The following is a 22,013-nucleotide window of genomic DNA, read 5'->3' on the forward strand; positions in this document are numbered from 1 at the left end:
AGATGCTCCTTCCCTGTTCAAGGCCAGCCCTCTACTGTGTTCATAATCATATCACTTCTAGTTTGTTCTGGAATTTTACTTTATCATTTAATCTGTATCTCTTCTATATCTTTAGCCTTTTCCCTCTTGACCTATAAATATAGCCAGATCTCTCTTATTAAAAAAATAAAAACAAACTGGACAATAGATAAGTAGTAACTTTGGTGAAGGGTAAGCCAGTACACAGTACTGGGGAAGTCAGCACAGCCTGACCAAGGCAAGGTCATAGAAGCTTCATAGACACATCCAAACTCCCTCAGGGACCAAATTACTGGGCAGAGGGCTGGGGACCGTGTCTTGGGGGCCATCTAGCTCAGCTGGCATAAAATAGTCTGTAAAGAAAATGTTCTACATCCTGCTTTGGTGAGTAGCTTCTGGGGTCTTAAAAGCTTATGAGTGGCCATCAAAAATAATCCGCTTGTCCCGCCCCATCTGGAGCAAGGGAGAATGAGGAAAACCAAAGACACAAGGGCAGGATTTGTCCAAAGGACTGGTAGGCCACAACTACCACAGCCTCCAGCAGACAGACTGAGTCCACAACAACTAGATGGTGCCCTGCAGCCACCACCGACTGCACTGAGAGGGATCACAATAAAGGGTCCCAGACAGAGTTGGAGAAAAAGATAGAACAAACTTCAAACTCACCAAAAAAAAGGCTTACCCGTCTGACAGAGACTGGAGAAACCTCGAGAGTATGGCCCTCGGACACCCTTTTAACTCAGTACTGAAGTCACTCCTGAGGTTCACCCTTCAGCCAAAATTAGATAGGCCCATAAAACAAACAATAATACACGTATCTCAACCATGTGTACACGACTAAATGGGCACACCAGCCCAGGGGCAAGGACAAGCAGGCAGGAGGGGACAGGAAGGCTGGACAAATGGAAATGGGGAACCCCAGGTTAAGAAGGTGAGAGTGTTGACATGTTGCAGGGTTGGCAACCAGTATCACAAGACACGTGTGTCGTTTAACAAGAAACTAATTTGCTCTGTAAACCTTCATCTAAAGCACAATAAAAATAAAAATTGTAAAGACACAAGTACAATAAAACTGTTATTCTGTTATAAATAAATAAATAAAAAACAAATAGCCCTCCCTTGACCCTGAGTCCTCCATAGTAACTGTTCTTTCCCTTCTGAGACGCCTTCCTCGGAGAGTCATCTACAGATGCTGTCTCTGTCTCCTTACTTTTCAGTCATTTCTCTACCTATTTCAGTCTTTCTTTTGCCCCTAGTATTTCACTGAAACTACTGTAGCAGAAGGTAGAATTGTCCTGTTTGTAAAATGCAGTGACCTCATCTTAGCCTTCCTTCAACTTCTCTAGCATTTTATATCATGGTCTGTTAGTTTTTCCTTGAAGTTCTCTTCTGTACTACTTCAGTCTAGGAATGCTACGCTCTCCTGGTTCTTTTCCTATCTCTGACCATTCTTTCTCTTTTTCTTTCATAAGTTCCTCTTACTCTGGCCTCTTCTTTACTTCCTAAGGGTGCTCTAGGCTCCATTGATCTTTTCATTCTATATAACGTCCCAGAGATCTCCTGCATTCATAAGATTTATTAAAAGATGCCAGTTCTGACCGCTCCTCTGTTTCATGCTTGGCTGTCCATCTGCTGGCTAGCCATCTACAAATTGCTTCAGTTCACCTGTTCAAAACAATACTTACATTTCCCCTCTACCCTAAATCCTGCCAGCGTTTCTTCCTGTCTTCCCTACATCAGTCATCAACATCATTAATATCCCAGCCTCACACTGCAAAATCCTGGAAATCATCTTACACCCCTCATAAATCTTTACCTCCATATTCAGTCATTAAGTCCTGTATTTTTGGGTTTTTTTTTTTTTTTTATATATATAGATGATTCTCAAAATTACCTCCTTCCCCTGCCCACTACCACTTCCTTGTTTAAGACATTGCCATCTCTTGCTAGATTATTTTAGTACAGAATATATCTGTGACCCTTGTTGGACCGTGAGCTTCTTAGGAGCCAGGGTCATATATTTTTCATCTTTTTACCTCCAGTACATACGATAGACCTTGATAAGTTGTAGACACTCAGCAAATGTTTATGTGAACTGAAATTGTATTCCAACGCATATCAACTACATAGAGCCTAATAGTGCTTTTACTGTTATCAGATAAGTTTTGGTTCTAGCCTCTAAAATAAAAACTTTAAAGGGAGGGAAAAGTAAAAAATACGTGTAGATTCTTCACAGTCGCCCAGGTAATATGCCAGATTATCCATTTAACGTCTGTTATGTAGTATTATAGAAGAATTTATAAGGCAAATTGTCCCCATTTCTATGAAGTATAACTTGGCCCTGGGCCACACAGCTAGTGAGAAGCAGAGCTCAGGTGCAACCCCAAGTTGTACCATATTTTCACTACATCCTACTGGTTACTTAAAAGAATTCCACTGTATTTAATCTCTTCAAGTTTAAATACCCAATTGTAGAAACTCAACAATAACTTTTTAGTCAACATTCTTGAATATGCTTAATTTTTTGACTTTTGAGAACAGGGAAGTACAGTAGGTGTATTATCCCTTCGTTTGCATTGTGGCCAAGAAAATGGGTGTTCTTGAAATTTTATATCAGAAATTACTGTTGTAGTAATAACTGGGAAACCTTATGCGTGTTGTTTTTGTAAATTGAGGTGAGATAATTGTTAAAGCAGTTTGAGTTTTGTAAATCAGTTGCCTAAAATGAAGAAGTATATAAAGCCCTGTAATTAATTTTATTCAGAAAATAGCTTTAAATCGCTCAATACAGGTAGTCTCCGACTCACTACATATTCGAGTTATGATGAACCACACTTAGGACTGTCCGGGTTTTTTTCTTTTTGGTGCATCTTATTGTTGGTAATATATACTACACGTAGTGTGGCTGTACGTAATTCGCTGTTATGCTCAGATGTTCACTCACAGATACTCAGTGTTATGATTTATAAAGATACTGATAATAAAAGACAATAATAATGAACCCTAAAAAAAAAGAGGTATACAACTTACATTAAAACAGAATAGTTAGAACAGAACCCTGTTGTGTAAGTCGGGGACTACCTGTGTAATAAAATTGTCTTTAGGAACTAGACTCTTAGGTTGTTAAACATGAGTATCTTGGAGTCAAACTTATCCATAATTTTTATTAATGATTTATATCTGGATGCCCAGTTCAAAATACTCATTTATTCACATAAGAATTTTTGAATATAGACTTTTTGTTCTTCACTTTCATGATTTACATCTTATGTGTTTCATGTTGTTGTTTAGTGCCACCGAATCAATTCCGACTCACAGTGACCCCATGTAACAGAGTAGAGCTGCCCCATAGCACTTTCTAGGCTATAGTCTTTATGGCAACAGATCGCCAGGTCTTTCTCCTGCAGAGCCGTTGGGTGAGTTGGAACTGCCAACCTTTCCGTTAGCAGCCAAGCCCTTAACTGTTGCGCCACCAGGGCTCCTTAAGTGTTTCATATGACAGTCCAATTTATAGTCTTAATTTTTTGCTACAGGCTTTTGTGGCTGTATATGGATTTGTTTTTATGTGTATACCTGAAGATAACTTTTCCTTTCACTTAAACAGTAAAATACTTGGCAAGTTAAGAAAGTATCTTTCTGTTTTTAGTTTGTAAATCTAAGACATTAGATTCGCAAATGGTATGAATTTGTAGGTCTGCTTCCTTATATCCTTTGTATAAGACAAGGGCAATAATTAAATTTCTTTTAACTCATCTCAGTTATTCTGCTCAGAAATGCTCGGTGTTTTCTGCCATATAGGATTTGGGAAAATATGTTTATGTTCAGTTCGGCTGTAGACTAGATGTACAGCTGCTGGTCTGTGGCACTGACAACTACCACCTTGAAGTGCCCATTTTCGGTCTTTATTATGGACTTCGTTCTTATAAAATTTAAAATAAGTGCTTAAACTTATTTTCACTCAGTGGAAATTTCTCGAAGGCACCTTTTCAGAGTTTTTCTGCAGAACACTACCTCTATGCCAAGAAGGATTCTGGCAAACTCTACCTAGTATATCTGCCTTTTAGAGATATGACTATACATAAACATATTAAAAACTTTATATTAAAAAGAACCTGTTGCACTTATTTTTATACCATATTTTCCAAACATTTTACCACAGATTCCTCCCCGCACCTGTAACAGCTATCAACATTGCATTTGAGTTAGTGTTCAGTTGACTTAGTTTTGAGGTGCTTCTTCTGAGGTGTAGATTCTAGAATCTGAGCTATCACTGACCGAAAAGATTTCTAGTTCCACTTTTTACTCTTGTAGATTAAGGCAAGACAGGAGAGAGAAAAATACATACTCATTACTTTAATGTGTTAAAATGCTTTTTGTTTTAAAGGAGATTATACAAAGGTTGTTGAAACTTAATAACTTTTAAGTCATTTTAAAACATGGGATAGCTTACATGAGAAGGAGCCCTGTGGCACAGTGGTTAAAGCACTCAGATGCTAGCACTCAGTGGTTCGAACCCAACAGCTGCTCTGTGGGAGAGAGATGTGGCAGTCCACTTCCATAAAGACTTATAGCCTTGCAAACCCTGTGGGGCAGTTCTACTCTGTCCTGTAGCGTGCTGTGAGTCAGAATGGTATTTGAGAATATGTATGTGTAACCCTTTTATTCCAGTTTTATAAATGAGTCATAAAAGTCATGTCCTACCTCTAGATCAGTGAATTTTCAAGCTATGGATATAACCCAGTGGTGGGTTGAGACATCAATTTAATGCATGGGGATTAGCTTTTAAAAGAAAATAAGAACGGAAATAAGATCTATAGCATGTGTATGTGTACTGAGTCATATGTAAAATTTGCTACTAGTCTTTACCTGTTGAAGATAAATTGCCTGTGGCCTAGACATTTAGCAGATGTAATAACAAGAATATTATTTTGGGGGGATTCTGAAAGAAATGCTCAAACTATTTTTATAAAGAGTTCTAAAGATACCATAAATTAGTGTAAGTCATCTGGATACTCTTAAGTAGAAACTTATCAAGTGAAAACCCAGATTTTCAGGGTTTTCACCCCTCCCTAGGTAGAGAAGGAGCACTGGTGGTACAGTGGTTAAGCACTCAGCTGCTAACAAAAAGGTCAGTGGTTCAAACCCACCAGCTGCTCCATGTGAGAGAAAAATGCGGCAATCTGCTTCCATAAAGATTTACAGCCTTGGAAACCCTATGGGGAAGTTCTACTCTGTCCTGTAAGGTCACTATGTGTTGGAATTCCACTCAGTGGCAACGGGTTTGGCTTTTTGATTTTTTAAGTATAGAAAGATCGCTAAGTACCTTTGAAAAATCATTTAAGAACTTAAAAATAGAGACACTGCCCTTTCTAGTTGGGAATAAATGAGCAAAAAAATTAATTAGCCCTATGCTAATGGGGGAAAGTAGTTCATTCTACTTTTATATTTGATAAAACTGTACTTTCATCTGAAATATTTAAAATTCCAGTTAACACAGACTTGTGGAAAAAAATGCTTATTATTAAAGGAAAAATATCTATAATGTAAAATTTGTATTTAATTTAGAATAATTTAAATTAAAATCCTTTATTTCTTTAATAATAGTTATCAGAATCTAATGTGTACAAATTATTTCTCGAGCATGCATGATTCGCCTGCAAATTTAGAGATGATTTTATTTCCCAAAACACTAATTATTTTTCAATAATTTAATGAAGTAACAACCCATTATTCAGTTGTATGGTAAAACTTTTTTAAAAACTGAAAATATTATTGCTTCAGGTGTGATTCTCACAAATGAAAATTAATTTGAGCTGTGAAAAGGAAACTATTAAAAGCAAGAATATAATTGTAACTAATGACTTAAATATATATAATCTAAATAAAATGCAGCTTAAGGCAAAGCAAGATAGCTTTTTTTAAAAAAAAAAAATTGTAGTAAAATATATTTACCAAAACATTTGCCATTTCACGTAACGGTTTATAAAGAAAATGTTCTACATTCTACTTTGGTGAGTGAGTAGTGTCTGGGGCTGAAAAGCCTGTGAGCGGCCATCTAAGATACTCCACTGGTCTCACCTCTTTGGGAGCAAGGGAGAATGAAGAAAACTAAAGACACAAGGGAAAGATAAGTCTAAAGGACTAATGGACCACAACAATCTCAGTCTCCACTAGACTACCTGATTTATTTATGGCTATATTGAGTTTAAAATGTAACAGTTTTACCACCACCTTTAAATGTTTAAATCCTTTATGTTGTTAACTTATTTGTTTTTTAAATTTTAGAATCCAGTACAACTAGATGGTGCCCGGCTACCACCACTGACTGCTCTGACAGGGACCACAATAGAGGGCCCTGGACAGAGCAGGAGAAAAATGTAGAACAAATTCAAACTCACAAAAAAAGACCAGATTTATTAGCCTGACAGACTGGAGAAACCCCGAGAGTATGGCCCCCGGATACCGTTTTAGCTCAGTAATGATGTCACTCCTGAGGCTCACCCTTCACCTAAAGATTAGACAGGCCCATAAAACAAAATGAGACTAAATGGGCACACTAGCCCAGGGGCAAGGACGAGAAGGCAGGAGGGGACAGGAAAGCTGATAATGGGGAACCCGAGGTCAAGAAGGGAAAGTGTTGACATGTTGTGGGGTTGTTAACCAGTGTCATAAAACAATATGTGTACTATTTAATGAGACGCTAGCCTGTTCTGTAAACCATCTCAATTACAATTAAAAAAAAATTTTTTTTTTGCCATTTCAATCATTGTTATGTATACAGTTCAGGGAAATTAATTATATCCCCCATATTGTGCAACCATCACCATTATCCATTTCTAATTTTTTTTTTCTTCACTCTTAACAGAAACCCAGTACCCTTTAAGCAGTAACTCTCCGTTTCCCTGTCACCCACTCCTGGTAACCCCTAAGAAACTTTGGTCTCTTTGCATTAAAGCAAGATAACTTCTAACACTTGAAAAATCATTGAGCCGTATTGTTATAGCATATTTGTCAAATATAAGCTATCTGCTTTATTTATGGCTATACTGAGTTTAAAATGTAACAGTTTTACCATCACCTTTAAATGTTTAAATCCTTTATGTTGTTAACTTATTTGTTTTTTAAATTTTAGAATGGCTGTCTTCTGTGTATAAACAGCAATGGTTTGCGATGCTCCGGGCAGAGCAGGACAGTGAGGTGGGGTAAGTATATCCCATCGTGTGTTGTTTATTTTAAGTAAACTTTTTGTTATGAATTCTGAAATGCATTTATTAGATTAAAAAATCAGTAACAGTATTGAAAACGCAAATGCTGTTGAAGTAGAGAAATGATCATGTAATCAATTTTTAATCTTATAATGGCATTTTTGGGTTATCATTGACTATATTAGTAAAATTGAATAATTTATACACTATATTTCACCTCATGTTATGATTTTTCTTTGAACATATTTAAATATTACGTGGAATATTGTTTCATAAATCATGATTTTCATACTCATGTATAAGTAAAGCTAATTTTCTTATTTGTGGTAATATTTTCAGGTTCTAATTAATGTTATAAAGAGGTTTTCAAGATCTTGGAGTCTGAAATGAATTTAAAGTCATCTGCTTACAGATGCTTCCCCCAGAAGTACATAACCCCCTATAAAATATTTATGTACTTTCTCCATTTTAAGCAAAAGAAAATTATCTTGCCATTGAGTGTATATGTAGTACTTTGGCATTTACGGAAGTACTTTCACATTTATTTATCCTTACAATCGCTCCTTGAAATAGGCAGGGTGAAGAGACAAATCCATTTGTGAGTATATGGAAGAAGCTGTAAGAAGTTTAATTTTTTTGCCCTCAGTCTCTTTTAACCCATTTTTATTCACCAGAGTACTTCCAAAAATAATGCTTAGTTATAAGTTTTTATCCAGTGAGTATATGAAAGTGCTACATAAATTCATGACAGTGATTATGAAATTATTATTCAGGTTTTTAGTTTCTACTTTATTTATAATTCATACCCCATCTTTTTTCAAAAAGGGTTCATAGCATACTGATCCAGCACAAATACAGTAAGACTATTAAAATAGAAATAATAAATCAAAAACCAAAAATATTTAATGGAATTCAGATTTGAAGCATTTTATAATGTACAACCCAACAACAACAACAAAAAAAACCCCACTGCCGTCAAGTAGATTCTGACTCATGGCGACCCTATAGGACAGAGTAGAACTGCCCCATAGAGTTTCCAAGGAGCGCCTGGTGGATTTGAACTGCCGACCTCTTGGTTAGCAGCTTTAGCACTTAACCACTACGCCACCAGGGTTTCTATAATGTACAAAGTATTCTATAAATCATCCTACTAATTTGCCTCTTTTGTATATTTGGTTTTTTCATGTCATTCTGTATTAGTCACGATTTTCCTCACCTATAAAGGCTAGTGTCCTTATTGAGGTTAATGAGAGAGAGAGCTGGGATTAAGTGTCTGGTTTCCTTGCCTTCAGGAGTATATGACTCTGTTGTCCCTGATGAAATGTCTGTTCCACAAACACTGGGCATCTGCTCACTGCTGCAGGGCTGCTAAAGTGAGGAGGACAGTCTGTCCCCCGGATACTGGCTTATAGTCCTATACTGTCCCTTCTTCAGGGTTCTTCACACTAGCAACAGCGTCATCTTCCTAAAACAGAAATATAATTGTCACTTCTCTCTTAAATATGTCCAGGGATCTCTGATGATAATTAAGGAATTCTTACTATTTTTACGTGGGATATATATCGTGATAAGATTTTTTTGAAGTCCCTGTCTTTAAGAAATACATACTGAACTATTTATAAAGGATGTGCTGTCTGGGATTCACCTCAGAATAATCAGCAGGGAGAGAAGTGGAGGTAATAAAACTAAAACAAGGTTATTGAAACTAGATGGTGAGAAAATTTGGCTCATACTAGGCTCCCTACTTCTACATGTTTGGAAATTTTCATAATGAAAAGTTTAGGAGTAACAGAATAAATGCCTGGCAACATTCTATTAGCATGGCCTACAGGGCCCTTCAGCAGTCTGTCCCCAAATGCCTTCAGCTTTGTCTCCTGTCATGCTTATCTTATGCTCCACCTGCACAAAACTCTTAGTACATTTGATATTCTTGTGTGCTTCCGTCCTTTTTCCCTACTGTTCCTGCTGCCTGGAATACCTTTCCCCCTGCACAGAGTTCAGTCCCGGCCCCACGCCAACAAACCCCATTCATGCTGAAATGTTACTCCCTCTGTGATGATCCCTCTCTAGCGCCAAGCAGTAAATGTGTCTTTTCTTCATGTTCTTAACATCACAACCCTCTCTACATTGTTGTAATTATCGCTTATGTCTAGTTCCCTGTTAGACTGAGCTCTTGGAAGGCAAGGACGTGGTTTTATTAGTTTTATTTGCATGTACTTTTATTTATTGTGCTTGTTTCCCTATTTGTTGTACTTGTCCCATTAGCACTTACTAAATGCTGTAAATGAACTAATACAGGAATGAATGCATTGCATTACTTTCAAATTTGTAATTACCAAGCTGATGATAATGTCATTTTATTATTACAACTTGAAATAGCTGTTTCTCTTATCTGCTTAAGGTTTTTAAATTAAGGGGCCAAGTAAAGTTTAATTGACAAAAATTGACAGCTCTTTTGTCTTAAATATTGATTTCATTATAGTTATACCACATGAAAAGTGGCTTGCAGTGAAACAGTAATATGAAATGGTGGGTGATACCAATGGTAGGTGGTATACACCTGATAGAAATAAAACATTTTAATGTATTTTACTTAGCAATTAGACTTTTGAGTGTTTTATTTTGCCAGTGAGCAGCCTTTTGTGTGGATTGTTTTTGTTTTTCCCTCTTCTCTGGTTTGGCTGAGCCCTATTAAAAGCATTCTAGAAATTGGGGCAATAGGTCAAACATGGAAGACTTCAAATCTTTTTTGTTTAGCAAAGGCAACGGACATTCTTAATTTTTATCTACACCCCCCCCAAAAAATTATTTCAAATCTAGTAACAAGTTTTTCTGTTTTTAACTCAAAATTCTCTTTCAATGACTAATTGCCTTATTTTCCACGAGGTTTCATGTCTTATGCATGTTTTTAGGCCTCAAGAAATCAATAAAGAAGAACTAGAGGGACATAGCATGAGGTGTGGAAGAAAGCTTGCCAAAGATGGTGAAGTAAGTATGAGTTGTGACTCTTGATATTCTCTTACTAATTGTTGTAAATTGTCTGCCCATAATGGACTTCTAGTAACCATCACAGCACCTGTCACACCTCAAAGAGCTTGTTGACACAGTTCCTGTGTCATGTTCTCCATGCCTGCATCTAAACAGGTAAATGCAACTAAAGAAAACCACCATACCCCAATGGGTTTCTCTTGAATGTTGTAACTAAAAACTTCCAGCAGGTCTTTAGTGCTGCGTGGTCATGCTCCTGCATCTCCCTGGTGAATTTATCCTCCTGTTATCTGAGGTGACCCTCATATCCTCTTTCCTCAAAAGGCCTTACCTGGTAGCCTTGCTTCCTACTTCATTAGGAAAATAAAAGCAGTAGGAGGAGAACATGCACATCCTCCTACCAACAGTTCTCCCAGTCTGCCTGCATCTGTACCCCGTGTAGTGCCTTTCCTCCTGTTAGAATGAACCAGCTGTCTGCTTCCACCCTAATTCCTCCTCTCCCCTGGTACTGGACCCCATCCCTTCTCACCTATTGAAACGCTTTGCTCTGACAGTTAATCCCTCCCTTTCCTGCATCATCAGTTTTTCTCTTCTGCTGGGTCATTCTCATTTAGTGTGTACATGCTGCAGCATCACCCATCTTAAACCATACCTTGATCCCATATCCCCCTCTAGCTACCACTCCATTTCTCTATCCTTCTTTTGAGCAAAACTCATTGAAAAGAGTTGTCTGTATCTGTTGCCTGTACTTCCTCTTTTCTGATGCTCTCTTGAATCTTCTCCAGCACTTACACAACTCTGCTGAAACTATCGTGTCATTGTCACTGGTGACTTCCACACTGCCAAATCAAGTCATCAGGGCTCAGTCTTCTTCTGGAAATTGTTGGCAATAGTGACACATTTGTTCACTCAACTCCTTCTTGAGAGATCGTCTCCACTTCCAGGACAGCATGCTCTGCTGTTTTTTTCTGCCTCCTTGGCTGTTCCTCCTAAATCTTTGCTAGATCCTGCTCATCTTTCTCAATAAATGTTTGGTGTGACTAGGAGCTCAGTTCTTGGACTTCTTCCTTATCTATGCTCACTCCTAAATGATCTCATGTAGCCTCATGACTTTCCATACCATCTATACACTGATGACTCCCACATTTATATCTGCACTTCTGGTTCCTCTTCTGAGCTTCACATTCATATATCCTGCTGCTCACTTGGCATCTTCACTTGGCTACCAATAAAGTAAAATAAGCCAGTTGCTGTCAAGTTGGTTCTGACTCACAAAAAAAACCCAAACCCGTCGCCATTGAGTTGATTCCAACTCACAGCGACCCTATAGGACAGAATAGAACTACCTCATAGGGTTTCCAGGGTACCCCTGGTAGATTTGAACTGCAGACCTTTTGGTTAGCAGCCAAGCTCCTAAATACAGCACCATGAGGGCCCCAACCTTGGCATCTCAAATTTAAGTCCCAAGCTGAATTCTTGATTTTCATTCCCAAAGCTCCTCCTTCCCTGTATTCTTAAATCCATAAATGGCCTCTCTTTTCATCCACTGCATAGACTTCAAGCTCTGGATTCACTTTGGACTCTCTTTCCTTTCATACCACTCCTGTCCATAAGAAATTCCCCGAGGCTCTTCGAAGTATATTCTTAGCATGTCTACCCTACCACCCAAGTCCATGCTACATTATCTCTTGCCTGAGCCATTGCAGTAGCCTCCTTACTGCTCTTCCTATTTTCACTCCTGCTCCTCTGCATTCTGTTTGCCACACATCAGCCAAAGTGATCTTTTTAAAATGCAAGTTGGATCATGTCACTTCCTTCCCTGAGACCCTCTGTTAGCTTCCCATCACAGTTAAAGTCCAAACTCTTCCTTACCGTGGACTACAGGGCCCTATATTATCTGGGCCCCAACTGCCTTTCCAAACTCATCTCTAACCCCTGTTCCCCTCTGTCACTGCCCCAGCCACGTAACCCTTCTTGCTCTTCCTCAAATATGTCAAGCCTGTTTTTACCTCCTGCCCTTTGTACTTGTTCTCTGCGTCAAAAACACTCTTTCCCTAGACAGCTGCCTGTTCTACCTCTTCAGTCCACTCAGGTCTCTACTCAGAGTATCTCCTCAGAGAGACCTGCCCTGACCACCTATCTAAACAAGCAGGCTCCCCAACTGCAAGCCTCCCACCTCTAACCTGTTGCTCTCTCCTAACATTCTATGCTGTTCTATTCCGTCCCATCTCATGTGTACCACTCATCTCCTCTCCTACCGGACAGACATATACACATGCTAGAATATAAACCCTGTGAGGGCAGAAACATTGTTTTGTTTGGTGCTGTGTCTCCAGTGTCTAGAGCAGTGCCGGGCACAAAATGTATGCTCAATAAATATCCATTAAATGTTGAATTAATGTTGTAACTCAGGGTGTCAACCAAACAGTTGAAGTCCTAACTTTACTTCAGTACATCACCTTACCTAATAGTCACTCAGTAACTATTAGGTGATAGAATAAACAAACAAACAAACAAACTTATAAACCATATGATAGTATTTAAAATAACCCAGTTGTGTGTCTGTTGGTTAATTACTTAAACTATTTTAGAGTATTTTGAAAGCAAGGTGGATTTTAATAGGCTCTTATCACCTCCACCTAGACTCCTGCTTCCCTAAGCTATACCTACTTAGAGTTGCAGTGAACAGCCATATTATATCCGATGGGATTACAATGTGGGGAGATAACGACACAGACTAGGAAGATGAAGAGGTGTTACTGGGAAAGAAGCTAAAGGGATAACCGGAAAGACTGCTTTTCTGGCTTGGACGTATAATTCCGTATGGTCAGTCTGAAGGGAAAGGCATTGACAAAAAGGAGGGATCCAGGAGAGAACTATGTGGAATGAGTTAAAGAAAACACAGACTGTTCAGATGAACTTTTTACATTTGACTTGCTAATATAGACTAAATCTTTTTTTTTTCTTTTGTATTTCTTAGTACTGCTGGCGGTGGACAGGTTTTAACTTTGGCTTTGACCTACTTGTAACTTACACCAATCGATACATCATTTTCAAACGCAACACACTGAATCAGCCATGTAGCGGATCTGTCAGTTTACAGCCTCGAAGGAGCATAGCATTTAGGTAGGATGAGATTTCCCCCACCCCACTCCTTCTCACTCCAGAGGGAAGAAAAACAAAACAAAATGAAATCTTGATAATTTACACCAACCCTAGTAGAACTTTGGTAAGATACAGTGTACGTGAAGGTGCTAGGAAATAGTAAGGTCTCTTCATATGGAATATATTAACAATCAAAGTCGTAAGATCTAGTATGTCAGGCAGAAAGACTAGGCTAGGATATGAATGCTACAGGATTGATAACTAGGCTTGACGCTATCACCTCTGCTATTTCTAGCAAATAAAAGGTCCAGAGTAGAAATAGGGCAAGGTATTTTTCCAGGAGAACATGTCTGGTGTTACTCTTAGCTTTCTACAGGATTTGGTATGTCCAGCTTGGCCTGATAGTTCAGCTGGCAGTCTTTTTCTGGAGAGGATGCTGTAAGCTGATAATTTGCAGGATATTTTATTGAACAGATTATTTAAACCAAGTACCATTATGTCGATTCCTGGCAACCCCATGTGTGTCAGAGTAAAACTGCTCCCTGGGATTTTCAGTGGCTGATTTTTTGGAAGTAGATTACCAGGCCATTCTTCCAAGGTACCTCTGGGGGGACCCAAACTTCCAACCGTTCAGTTAACAGCCAAGTTCATTAACTGCTTCCACCACCCAGGGACTTCACAGATTGTTTAAAAGTCATATATTTGTAAATTAAGTTTATATCTCAGGCATCTATAATAGCACAGGCTTGTAAATCCGAATAGAATTAGTTTGTAGCTTGGAAAGATGTTTTAAAGACTTACAGAGAATCTGGAAGATAAAAAAAGTAATTATTAAAGTGAGAGAAGGCTTATTTGAATTAATCTGTGGTTTAAAACTCACATGTTTATTTTTTATTTGAGTTTTGTTTTGTTTTTTAATCCTAGATTGCGTTTGGCCTCTTTTGATAGTAGTGGAAAACTAATATGTAGTAGAACAACTGGATATCAAATACTTACACTTGAGAAGGACCAGGTATGTTTGATTACTTTTCTGTTAATTGCTCCACTGTAGTATTTGTCTTTTGAATCCTCTTTTGAAAATTCTTAAGTAGAATTAACATTAATGATATTTTGATTTAAAGGTTGGTTTGAGGATTTTTTTGAAGGTAATGATGAAAATACTATGTTCACCCCATCCCGCTAGCAACTGACTATGACAAAAGAGAAAGAAAACATAGTTTGACTGAGGTGCAGAGGAAAGCTTCTGACTCATGGCAGTGACCATACACACGATGGAACGAAACACTGCCGGGTCCTGCACCATCCCCCTGATCAGTTGCGGATTGGACCGTTGTGATCCATAGGGTTTTCGCTGGATGATTTTCAGTAGTAGATCACTAGGCCTTTCTTCCCAGTCTGTCTTCATCTGGAAGTTCCACTGAAACCTGTTCAGCATCACAGCAACACATGAGCCTCCAATGACAGGTGGTAGGTGCGCCTGAGGGAATCGAACCTAGGTCTCCCACGTGGAAGTTGAGAATTCTACCACTGAACCACCAGTGCCCCCGTTCACGTAAATATTAGAGGAAATTAGCAGTTTTCCTCAGACTGAAGAGACTAAATATACCCCTCAGAATTTACCATTACAGGGGAACTTAGAAGTGATACGCTCTAACCTCACATACCCTGTATGAGAATCCCTTTTGCAGCATTCCTACAAAGGGTCCTTCAGCCACTGTTGGAGCTTCTTAATGACAGGGAGCTAGCAGATCCCCAAAAGTCAAAGCCAAATCACAAGAGTGAAAGTGTAAATGGCACAGAAGGCAGGAATAGGTAGTAACCAGTAGCTGGGAGTTTGAATTTGAATTGAAGATTTCTAGTAGGGAGTTGGATTTATGAATCCCGGAATTTAGACCTATAAGAATGTGGAGAAGTAACAGAGGTATAAACCAAAAAACCAAACCCCTTGCCATCGAGTCGATTCCAACTCATAGCAACCTTATAGGACAGAGTAGAACTGCCCTGTAGGGTTTCCAAGGAGCACTTGGGGGATTCGAACTGCTGACCTTTTGGTTAGCAGCTGTAGCTCTTAACCACTACATCACCAGGGTTTCCAACAGAGGTATAGTATAGAATAAATGTCAGGAATTTGTACATGAAGATGGAGAAATAATGGTCTGAAGGTAAAGAATGAAGGCCTAGGAAGGTGCTGTTGCTCTCTGAGGCCAATGCATATGGGCTACACAGTTTCCACTTCCTAGTGAAATAAGGAAAGTGAAGCTTTGCTCTAAAGATGACTCAGTGCAAATATAGATGTAAGTCGATCCCTCGGGGAGTTAAAGGTTTGATGAAGGTAGGATTAGATCTGCTTAATTTGGGCGTGGGGAGTGGGGCTTAATGCAATTTAATATTTCGGGAATTGGTGTGTCCAGTCACCCCCAAGCAATGTGCACATGGCTCGCTTCTTTTCCCAAAGCCGGCTGAGTCACCCTCCTCCACCCCAACCTTAACTATACTCAAATACCAGAATGTCTCGCACTAACTAATCGTCCTAAGAGTGTTTTTTTGTTCAGGTACTGAATGTTGATTTTTGTCTTAAGATATATGTATTGTCAAATCATTTATCCTCAATAAATTTAGTAAACATGCCTTCACCCAGGTTATTGATACAGACGTTACTAGGCCAGGGCGACCCAAACATCTGAAGACCAATTATGCTTCCTTCAACATCATTCCTCTCTGTTAATGGCGTATCAGCCTAGGTGATCACCTGGCCTGATCCATCATCTTATCCACCTTGTTCACTGCTTTCCCTGTTTGGAAACCCTGGTGGCATAGTGGTTAAGTGCTGCAGCTGCTAACCAAAAGGTCGGCAGTTCGAATCCACCAGGCGCTCCCTGGAAACTCTATAGGGCAGTTCTACACTGTCCTGTAGGGTCGCTATGAGTTGGAATCGACTCGACAGCAACGGGTTTTGGTTCCTTGTTGGGGGTTGTATGGAGATTTCGTGTCTGTGTGTGTCATTTGTATTCCCTCCCTTCTTTATCCCAGTTTATCTTGCTACGTCCCCAACCCAGAAGCTGTGTGCACTTGAGCCTACCTCAGTCACTCAGATATGCTAGTTTTAGTCCCACTTTACTGCAGGAGTACATGCCTCAGTAAAGTCTAAACTCTAGGGTTAAACAATGATTAGTAGTATATTCTCCAAAATGTATATAATAAAGTGAATCTAATACGTATCTTTGCAGACAGTGTATCCAGGTATTCAGAAAGTAGGAATGTGAATTTCAGTGCTACTTCTCTTATCCTGGGGGATCTCCTCTATTCACCAAATGCTAGTAAAGGGGATGTGAGGTTATGGGAACGGGGTTGTTTGCATGAGTGACGGTAACGCTTGTAGTATCGGTTTCTGTCTGTCTGTGTTGACATAACCAAACCTGGAAGTGCTTTCATGTGATAATGTATCTTATATTCCAAGAAATAAAATATTGGTCATAGGGACAGTGGGAAATCTTAGGACAAAAGTTGGAACCAGCTCGTCAGTGGTAATAATGACTCCCCACCTGCATCCCAATGATTTGGTATGCCTGAGGGCCATTAGAACTTGAAGCCAGCCAAGAAGTGTGTATATTTCTGAAGACTGTATCTGTTCATAGATGTGTAGGTAATTGACAGAAAGTTTGCAGTAACAAAAATAACTGCCATTATTGAGTACATAATATATTGCTGGCTGTGCTCAGCCCTCTATGAGTGCTGTCTGTTTTCATCTTCACTGTAATCCTATTACGTGGGTACTCTTCCTTGTCCCATTTCGCAGTGTGGAAGCTGTAGTTCACAAGGTCAGTGACTTGCCCAAGGTCGCATTGCTATGGGCGAGAGTTTTGAGACTTGAACCGTGGCTCTCAGACTCCAGAATGCAAGCTCTTAATTACATCTGTCACCTTCAGTTCACTCAGTTCAACAATTTGGTTTATTTTATTTTTCAAATATTACTATCTAGTTCTCTTGGCATTAAAGCTACGAATTTATTTTATAGGAACAAGTGGTGATGAACTTGGACAGCAGACTTCTGATCTTTCCTTTATATATCTGCTGCAACTTCCTGTATATATCACCAGAAAAGAGAACTGAAAATAATCGTCACGCAGAAAATGCAGAACACTAAGGATGTCATCGGTTGGAACCAGTAGCACTTTGAAAACTTTTGAGGCCAGCTTTAATTTAATGGTTGTACTGATAATCACATCTATGGAGACTAATGATGACAAAGGCCTTATGAACTGTAACAGATAGTACAGAAGACTATTCTTACCCTCATTACATTTCTACGCACATACAAAAAAACATTTTAAAGCCAAGAAAATATCTTTCAAACCATTTGTTATGAAGATGTTGACTCATATTTTTGATTTAGCATCAGTAGAAAATTGTTATAATTCCACATTTCTCTGCAACCAAATACAAACTTAATTTTTAGCTTAAACTTTGACCCTTACCTAATGTTAGTGAACCTCAGTTATCCATCTATAAATTTATTTTTATTTGGCTCAAAGAATGTTAAACGAATCATTTGAATGGCCAGTTACAGATGTTCTTTCAATTTGTACATTGATGTTCTGTACAATTTTATTAGGTCATGAATTATTTATGTACCAGATATTAAAACACTTTAAATATTTTCATATTCTCTGATCTTTAGAATTATTTATGTTCAGATTTTATTTGAGAATCCTATTTCCTACTTCACCTCAGGACTTTCTAACCTCTGAATTGAGTGCCTTTTGAGTTACACATTCTGATAGAAATTTCACAGTAAATGTAAATAAGGTTGGAGGGTCTAATATAGAAGCTGGGTAATAAGGCATTAATGTAAAAAACAACTTATTCTATTCAAAAATGAGATGCACACGTGTCATGATTTATATATGTTGGCTTGTGTTTACTGCTGTTCTGAAAATAGTCATGCTCGTTTTCCTTTCAGTCAGGATAAGTACTTTTTGTGGCTAATGTGTATTTTTAGTATGTTGAAGAGAAATGCGAATCATTTTTATATATCTGTACAAATAAGACTTTGGAAAAAATAAACTCAAAATGGACAAAAAAATCGCAGAGGAATAGATTATCAGAATTTTTTTCTTTCTAGTTAGATTTTTTTTTCCAATTAAACTTTTGGAATTTGTGGATAGTTTTCCTCCTCCAGTAATATATCCACAGGCCCATAAATTACTTCTGTCCTTTCCAAATTCACCCTCTTAGATTAAGTTAAAGGAACCTTTCAAATGCCTCTTCCAACTTTACCCCATAGACCTGTAATTTAAATGGTTCTAATAAAATGATATGGCTATACCAAGAGGCTTTCTTATTTTTATATTTGACTACAGTTAGATCTCTCATGAGATGCTGTCATTGTCTATCATCACAGCATCAGAGGTTCTTTACCCTATATATATAAACCTGTATATAAATACCAAACTTATGGTAAATTGAATTATTTGAATAATTTTTACAAATATTGGGAGTAAAGATAAAATAGGGCTGTATTAATAAGTTGGGGCCTTGGTAGTACAGTGGTTAAGCATTTGGCTGTTAACCAAAAGTCAGTAGTTCAAATCTACCAGCCACTCTTTGAAACCCTATGGGGCAGTTCTGCTCTGTCCTACAGGATCGCTATGAGTCGGAACTGACAGCAGTGGGTTTGAATGAGTTAAACTATTTGATTTCACTTATATAAATTAACTAACCTAATTGGAATTACATATGGTTCCTATCCACTGGTTCTTTCGTGGCCAAGTTGATTATGTCATCCATAGACAGGATAATTATTTTCTTAACTCACAAACAGGGATGTTCTCATCTGAGAAATGGATAATTGTCATTTAGCATTTCCAATTATAGGAGAAACGTGCTTTTGTTTTCTTACCAAATACTTTATGTATTTGCAAACTTTTGGCTTTTTTCCGTAGGAATATTTTCACTTTAAATATTACCCGCTTGAAGTATCATTATACAAGCTCTCAAATATGAAAGCTTTTGTTTTTGCACAGCTCTTAACTTATATCCTCTCTTGGTCTTTTTATTTTTAACTGCTAGGACTAGAAAACAGTATTTCCCCATTAAAAATTATTTTTGTTTTTCTATTAGTAAAGAAGAGGTCCAGAGTCTTGCCTCAGGCTGGGTTCTCTAGAGAAGCAAAACCAGTGGTGCGCGTGCACATGCATGCATGCGTGTATGTACACGTACACACACACAGATTTATATCAAGGAAATGGCTCACAATGGATGGTTGTAGAGGCTGGAAAGTTCCAAGTCTGTGGGTCAGGCATCAGGCTGAAGACTTCTGACTCATGTAGCTGCAGGGGCTGATGAACCCAAGATCAAGCAGGTCAGATGGCTGCTGGCTTACGGGCTGTGGAGGCTGATGAATCCAAGAACTGGAGGTCAGATGATGTGGAGCCGAAGGCAGAGTCCACAGCAGAGCAAAAACCAGCGAGCTTTGCCAGAAAGTTCATATATACTGGATACAGGCCATACCCCCAAGGAAACTCCCTTTCCACTGATTCGCTGCCCATAACAGATCTCGTCATAGAGGTAATTAAATTTTATCAGATCTCATCTTGTAGGTGATTACATCATTATAAAACTGCCAAACCACTGAGAATCATGGCCCAGCCACGTTGACACACAACCATCACAAGTCATGCTAAATTATTAAGAGAGATGAATGTACCTTTTTTTTTTTTTAAATGGATTTGGCTTGAAATGTAAGATTAAATTAATAGTAGTAACCACTAGCTTTTTTTAATCTAATGTTTAGCACCTAACATTTTATCACATTTCAAGTTTTTCAGTGAGGTTACCATCATATGAACAGTTTTCAACATCAAATGCAAAAATAGGGTTACCAAGAGTCACTGTGGCTATTAAAAATAAATGAAAATTCACTTCCCTCAGCCTGCACTAGCCACATTTTAAGTGCTACCATATTGAACACTGCAGATATAAAATATTTCCATCATTGCAGAAAGTTCTATCGGACAGCGTTGGTCTAGATCATTGGACTGTTAATATTGAAACTATGTCAAAAGTTACATTCCCTTAAATATGAACCCATGTGAAAAACAGAAAAGATAACAGTCACTTGTGCAAATGGCAAGCACAGGTGACTTGTCAACCAATCTGAAAGGATAAGCCTGAGTGATAATTTCATGCAACATGGACCCAATCACCAGCTGCTTAAAAACAGAGGCATTGAAAACAGGGGAGGAGGGCATAGAACAGTTCCCTCCCCAACCTGAGAATGTTTTTCCCAAGGTAGAGGGGTATAAAGCACAGAAAGCCTCAACTAGCATCAATCACTGTTAACTAATGACTGACTACATCGAATTAGGGAGACAACCAACCCAACAGTATGCATCCATCTGTAATGATAAAGTAGAATACTTCTGAAACCAAAGATTGGTGATTTTATATGAAATAGGACAAGTAAAGATAAAATCTAAGGCTAGAAATAGTACATTTCCCTGAAGAGAATCACAGATGGTTAATGTTGGTCTTGTGTAAGATATATATGGTAAAACCCACAAAACCAGAACCTGCATAAGGTGGGAAAACTGTCAGAGAAGGAAACTCAAATGTTTTCCACTAAAGGAGAGAGAGAAAAGTCCTGTCAAAGGCAGAAAACTTGTGAGACCCCAGAAAACAAGGCAGCCCCGTTGAGTTCCAGTTCTTACAGGTTTCACTGTATGTTTTAAATACAAAAAAAAAAAAAAAAAAAACCATTGCCATGGAGTCAATTTCAACTTACAGCAACCCTACAGGACAGAGTAGGACTAACCCATTGGGTTTCCAAGGAGTGCCTGGTGGATTCGAACTGCTGACCTTTTGGTTAGCAGCCATAGCTCTTAACCACTATGCCATATTGGAAAATTTCTCTGTGGTTGGGGAGGAAATTAGAAGCAAGTGTGAGCAAAAGTGTTAGCCACACCCCACACCACCCCAAGTTCTTTAAAATGGACTTCAAAATGAGGGAGCCTTAAGCCATCCTCAGAAGCATAGAGGATTTTCTTCCATATAAAGAGTGCTGAAGATACAGGATGATCTACCAAGAGCCACTTGACAGAATCCAATTTCTATCCCACATCTTAAATGAGGACGAACACCATTGGGATCCCACCAGAGTCATTAGAAGACCTCAGATTTTGCTTAGGAAAAGGACAACCACAACAGTTAGGCTCAGCTGTGTGGAGGCTCCCAAGTTTGCTGTGGGGTTTAGCAACCCCACAGCAGAAATAAGGGCTTTATGGGCCACGTTTCCCCTGTGTCATTTCTCATTTTTGACATCTATGGCACTGGGTGATGTTCAGCACCTGGGCAACCTATCTAACTCCTTAGGCTCCTCCACATCAGCCACCTTCACTCTGCTGTCTTCAGCCTATGCTCAAGGGGTCTCATTGAAGATACTGCCCTCATCTGGAAGCATTCTTTCTCTGACATCTCCACCCTCTGACCACTAGTTAGACCTGTTCTTTGACAATCCCTTGATTCCTCTGCCTTCCCCTACCTGTGTCCCTCCCCCAGTTCCTGCTGTCCAGAATAATGCATGTGGTTCATACTTCAATCATTTTTTGCCATTACTTTCACTTCCCTTGTTCTGCTATCTCATCTGCTGCACTAACCTGGTGTGTTTCCTAGGGCCACTGTAACAAATCACAACTGGGT

General features: G+C 38.7%; 1 protein-coding gene across 1 annotated transcript in view; it reads left to right on the plus strand.

The window, feature by feature from the left end:
• Window positions 1–21,024, plus strand: part of GMCL1 (germ cell-less 1, spermatogenesis associated) — a 59,570-nt gene extending 38,546 nt beyond the window's left edge. Inside the window, exons 10-14 of the mRNA XM_003413552.4 lie at window positions 7,151–7,220; window positions 10,136–10,211; window positions 13,192–13,337; window positions 14,241–14,328; window positions 17,332–21,024. Of these exons, the coding sequence (XP_003413600.1) occupies window positions 7,151–7,220; window positions 10,136–10,211; window positions 13,192–13,337; window positions 14,241–14,328; window positions 17,332–17,460 (509 nt within the window). The 3' untranslated portion in view covers window positions 17,461–21,024. The remainder of the gene's footprint in view (window positions 1–7,150; window positions 7,221–10,135; window positions 10,212–13,191; window positions 13,338–14,240; window positions 14,329–17,331) is intronic.
• Window positions 21,025–22,013: the final 989 nt, after the last annotated feature.

Source organism: Loxodonta africana, chromosome 15, assembly GCF_030014295.1.
Source record: "Loxodonta africana isolate mLoxAfr1 chromosome 15, mLoxAfr1.hap2, whole genome shotgun sequence".
NCBI classification, from domain to species: domain Eukaryota; kingdom Metazoa; phylum Chordata; class Mammalia; order Proboscidea; family Elephantidae; genus Loxodonta; species Loxodonta africana.